We start from the raw sequence: 5,369 nt of genomic DNA, 5'->3' as shown, positions 1-5,369 counted from the left end.
TCCACTCCCATCAAGATGGTGAAGGGAACAGCGTAGCCTACTTTAGTGCCCCCCCCCCCCAGAGTGTTCCCAGGGTAGCGGCGCTGCAGTGCTGCTGTCCTTGGTGCTGAATTCAGCTTCTGCTTCACAGCCACGAGCCCAGAAACGCCCCCCCCCCCCTTTACCGTCCCCCCCCCCACGATACACGGGCGACTCTTGCCATCCCTCCCCAGGACTGGCGGCCCAGCGGGGGGTCAACCACGCGTCCTCGCGGCTTGTTGTCGACTTGCCAAAGTAACGTCAACCTCCAGCTACGGTGACGCTGGCCTGCCCCCCCCCCCCCCCCCCCCCCCCGAGGACACTCAAGGTCGTCTGTTGTGTCTCTTTAGCTCATTTTTCTCCACGTGGAAACGTGTTCTGGTCATTGAAGCCCGTTGTATAAGGGGGGGGGGGGGGGTTCAGGACCACCGGGGCTACTGTGGAGAAGCCCCCCCCCCCCCCCCCGAAAGACTTAAGAAAGTACCTTTATCAGGTGTTTGCAGTTGGTTTCGCACCCCAACATGATGGTTGATTAGCTCTTTCCTTTCGCTCCTCCTTGTGCCGCCGCCTGCCGGACCTGAAGGGTGGGGGAGCGACCCCGCCCGCGACCCCGTGACCCCGTGACCCCCCCCCCCGGCCTCCGGCGCTACACGTCGCTGGAGGCTCTGGGTCTGAGGGACAGGTTGGGCGGGACGCAGCCGCAGCACGCCATCCACAGCGACTTCTGGATGTCCGGGTTCCGGAAGGCGTAGATGATGGGATTGATGACGGAGCAGCAGGCGGCCGGGAGCACGGTGGCGTAGGTGTATATTATGGGATAGCTGGAGTCGGCCACGATGGAGTACATGGCGAACGGCAGCCAGCACGCCCCGAAGGCACACAAGATGGCCGACAGCGTGGACACGCCCTTGGTGGTGGAGGTGGCCAGGAACTGGTGCTGCACGGCGATCTGCTGCGCGTGGCGGAAGGCGATCTTGCAGATCTGCAGGTAGAGCTGCATCATCAGGGCGAAGACCAGCAGGAAGGCGACCGCCAGCGCCACGGCGTTGTTCTTGGTGACGGGCCGGCACACGCTGCAGGCCGACTCCGCCCCCAGGCAGTTCCAGCCCAGCGCCGGCAGCAGGCCCAGCGCCAGGCACGCCCCCCAGATGAGCAGCACCATCAGGTAGGTGCAGGTGACGGTCCGCTCCGTGTGGTAGGTCAGGGCGTTGTAGAGCGACAGGTACCGGTCCACCGTGATGGCGAGGACGTTGAGGACGGACGCCGAGAAGGCGGCGATGAGCAGCCCCGCCGACAGCAGCGACAGCAGCTGCGCCGACGGGTCCACCAGGTAGACCAGGACGAAGTTCAGGATGAGGCCCAGGCCCGCCAGGAGGTCCGCCAGGGCCAGCGAGCCGATCAGGACGAACATGGGGGCGCGGAGCGATGGCGTGTAGAACAGCACGGCGATGACCAGCGCGTTCTCGCAGGAGACCAGCGTCCCCGTCACGCAGAGCGCCACGTCCCAGGGGCTGAGCTCCTGGGGGGGCGCCGCCGTGCTCGCCGGGGGCGCCTCCGGGAGGAGGCTGCGCGTGGCCGGCTCCGAGGAGGAGTTGGACGGGTCCTCGTCCAGGCTCCAGGACCTGGACGGGTCCAGCGGGTCCAGGGGGTACGAGGAGTTCAGGCCGCCGCCGCCGCTCAGGGCCGCCGCCGCCGCCGCCAGGGTGAGGATCATTGCTGGGGGGGGGGCGAGACGGGAGGGGTGAGAGAGGCAGAAGGTGGGGGGGGGCAGAAAGGTGAGATAACAGAGGTGAGAGAGGCAGGTGGGGGGGGGCAGAAAGGTGAGATAACAGAGGGGTGAGAGAGGCAGAAGGTGGGGGGGGCAGAAAGGTGAGATAACGGGTGAGAGAGGCAGGTGGGGGGGGGCAGAAAGGTGAGATAACAGAGGGGTGAGATAACAGGGGTGAGGGGGGGCAGAAAGGTGAGATAACAGAGGGGTGAGATAACAGAGGGGTGAGAGAGGCAGAAGGTGAGGGGGGGCAGAAAGGTGAGATAACGGGGGGCAGAAAGGTGAGATAACAGAGGGGGGGACAGAAAGGTGAGATAACGGGGGGCAGAAAGGTGAGATAACGGGGGCAGAAAGGTGAGATAACAGAGGGGGGGGGGCAGAAAGGTGAGATAACGGGGGCAGAAAGGTGAGATAACAGAGGCAGAAAGGTGAGATAACAGAGGGGGGGGCAGAAAGGTGAGATAACAGAGGGGGGGGACAGAAAGGTGAGATAACGGGGGGCAGAAAGGTGAGATAACGGGGCAGAAAGGTGAGATAACAGAGGGGGGGGCATCCCATTCATAAAGACCAATCATCCATCATCCATTTACGGAGGAACAACCAGACCCTGGACCCGAAGCTGGACCGGACCAGTAGCTCCACATGGGCTCAAAGAAAGTAGGTGAGGGGGGGTAGAAGGGGGGGGCTGCAGAAATGGCGCTAACGTGCCGCCTTCCATTTTGGCTTTAGAGCAACGTGACACACATGCACGCGGGAAATGAACGCATCATCCAACTGCGGTAGCGACGCCGAACCTACCGAGAGGCCGCCGCGTGGCGCCGCGTGGCGCCGAGGTCCGAGTCCCTCCCGGTCCAAACCGCCACGGGACCAGTTCTATTTATAGAGCGCCGCTAAAAATGGTGCATGACGTCCCGGGCCGAGGCGCGTCCTGGTCCCCGGTGGCCCGCGAGCGCGTGCGTGTCCAGGCGCCGGGGTGCGTGTTGCGTTCTCCGACTTCCCTTAATTCGGATCCCGATTCACGCGCGCCGATACAGAGATGGTTGGAGGGGGGGGGGGGGGGGGCGTGTGGGAAAAAATCTGGCACGAGGCTAATTTTAGCTCAGGTAGGGTGCGCGCGCGTCAAAAGGATGTGGAGCTCCATTCACAAAAATGTCTCTCCCACCTCGAGTCCTCTAGCCCCCCCCCCCCGCCCCCTCATTCTTAGTCTCTCCCCTTCCCTCTCAGGCGCGGACACGCAACCACGCACGCGTACGAAGTCAACGACAGTGAACGGCCGAGGAAGGTCACCACCGTTCGTGCGCGTGGCGGCGGCGTGGGGGGGGGGTTGCTTACATCCCCACGGTAACGGGAGCTCGCGCCGCTTTGCAGCACGGCGGCAGCGCGTCACGAGCCCTCGAACCCGCCGCGATCGAGCGTCTCATCCGGAAGATGCACGAGACACCTGGAACAGGTTCATTCGGCTGCAGCAGTGCGGTCCACGAGCCAGCGCGAGCGTGCGATCGAGCGGAGGAGGGGGTCCACGCGACAGACGGAGAATAAGAGACATTTACCAGCGCGTCTTCTTGTCCTGCACAAAGGTTCCTGTCCTCCGCCGCCGGATGTCGTGTCCCCCGCGTCCTCTGCAGTGTTGTCCCCCCCGGTGTGTGTCCCTCCCCAGTCAGGAGCGCTGGCCGTGCTCCTCGGTTGGCATGGCGCTCGAGTCTTCTGTGGGAAGCGCCGTCCTCGCGCTGCACATCCTTGGCCCCACATTGGACGCGCCTCTCATTCTCCTCCTCTGACGTCAGAAGGCTCCGCTCATCCAGTCACCGTCATCACGCGTCTGAATCACGGAGCTATACCTCACGCCCCCCCCCCCCCCCGTCATGTCTCCATTATCGCTACTCTTATCGTTATTGACCGCAGCGCGCGGCACACATTCATCTTTCTTAACCCCCCCCCCCCCCCCCCACCAGGTGCGACCATTTGCGGCTCGATTGCGCAATCACAGCGCGATTTATCCATTTCCTGTTTGTTTGTTTTTTCCCCCTAAAATGATTTAAAACAGAAAATAATCAGGTGAAAAGTCCAGGTCTCAGCAGTCTATGAGCCCCCCCTGCAGTCTTTGCCCCCCCCCCCAGCAGTCTTTGCCCCCCCAGCAGTCTTTGAGCGCCCCCCATGTGTAGAATCCAGATGTAAACAGCAGCGTCTCTTTGACGCCCTCTTCATGTCCCACTTCATTCATCTTTCCAGCAAAGCATCATGGGTAATTCAGGGCTGTTACATCATCCTGCCACCCCCCCATTCACTCTGATCCGTGTGTATGTGTGGGGGGGTCGAAGGTGCCCTGGTTCCAGCGTCTCACCACGCCGTCTTCCTCGATGGTCTTGTGTCGTCTGCACGTCTGAAGGTTGCAGGTTCGATTCCCGGGTCAGGAGCTGCTTCAAAACAACCGGACCCACAAACTGCAGCCTGATGACTAATGCTCCCGCCGCCCCCGCCCCCGCCTCCTCTCACCCCCCACCCCCACCCTCACACACCTCCGCGCTCCAACAGCCGGCGGGCTTCCCTGGAGTGTGGTGTTCAGAGGAAAGCCCGTCCCGTCCATCGAGGGCCGAGGGTCCAAGCCCGTCCCAGAGGGGCGGGACTCACGCGCTCCTCAGGACGGTGAGCGGCGGCCACGCGTCTGCTGTGATTGAAGGTCGCAGTCAAAGGTCACGAGGAGACGGATGGAGCACAGACCAGCTGGGGGGGGGTTCGCTCCACCGCCAGGCCGCCGCTTCTGCTGCTGCGGTTCTCCCCGTCACCACCAGGTGGCGCCCAACCACCTCCCCTCCCAAATTAGCCACCTGGCCTGGTTTGTTTGCTCTGTAATTTACCTAAACCGCAGTCACGTGTCTATGTAACTCTCGGCTCCGGTTTAGCTCCCCCTGGTGGCCGAGTGCAGAACACCACCCCCTTAAGGTGACGCGGAAGTGGGAAACTGCTAGCTAGTAGCGCACCGAATTTAGCCTTGGAGCCTTATGGCTTTGTTTAGCTCAAGCATTGACCAACTGTATCTGCGCACACACACACACACACACACTCATCTCAGTGGGGGGTTTCTTGTTGCATGGCGGTAGATGACAAAACACCACCGCAGGAGACTCCTGCACACACACACACACATGCACACACACATGCACACACTCAGACACATTCAATTTGGTGAATTGAATTGTATCTCCAGGCAAGGAGGCAGTGTGTGTGTGTGTGTGTGTGTGTGTGTGTGTGTGTGTGTGTGTGTGTGTGTGTGTGTGTGTGTGTGTGTGTGTGTTGAGAACAATATTACTCTGAGCAGGGTGAAAAGAATGAAGCGCAGCTGTGAGGAAAGCGTGTCGTCTAGTAATTCATCCTAGGAAATACAATATAAACAGTCCAGCACAGCCGCCATAAATAAGAGAGAGCAACTCCGTCGGTGTCGTTAAGGTTCCACAGCGCTAGCACGCCACACAGCGCTAGCACGCCGACAGAGGGGAAATCTACATTTATTGTTAACGTACTATTTATTATTTATGCCGTTAACTTCATAACGTGAACTAGCTTCATTTCTTTTCACACATGCTTC

At 61.0% G+C, this 5,369-nt stretch overlaps 1 protein-coding gene across 1 annotated transcript; it reads right to left on the bottom strand.

Annotated features, from left to right (window-relative positions):
- Window positions 1-633: 633 nt before the first annotated feature.
- On the bottom strand, window positions 634-3,544 carry gpr185b (G protein-coupled receptor 185 b). Its single transcript, XM_029840394.1, has 2 exons — window positions 3,337-3,544; window positions 634-1,734 (listed from the first exon to the last, which is right to left on the bottom strand). Exons 1-2 carry the CDS (start codon window positions 3,533-3,535, stop codon window positions 665-667), a joined length of 1,269 nt encoding a protein of 422 aa, XP_029696254.1. The 5' UTR covers window positions 3,536-3,544; the 3' UTR covers window positions 634-664.
- Window positions 3,545-5,369: the final 1,825 nt, after the last annotated feature.

The sequence above is a fragment of the Takifugu rubripes genome, chromosome 8, assembly GCF_901000725.2.
Source record: "Takifugu rubripes chromosome 8, fTakRub1.2, whole genome shotgun sequence".
Classification (NCBI taxonomy): Eukaryota; Metazoa; Chordata; class Actinopteri; order Tetraodontiformes; family Tetraodontidae; genus Takifugu; species Takifugu rubripes.
This window is presented reverse-complemented; position numbering and strand designations above follow the sequence as displayed.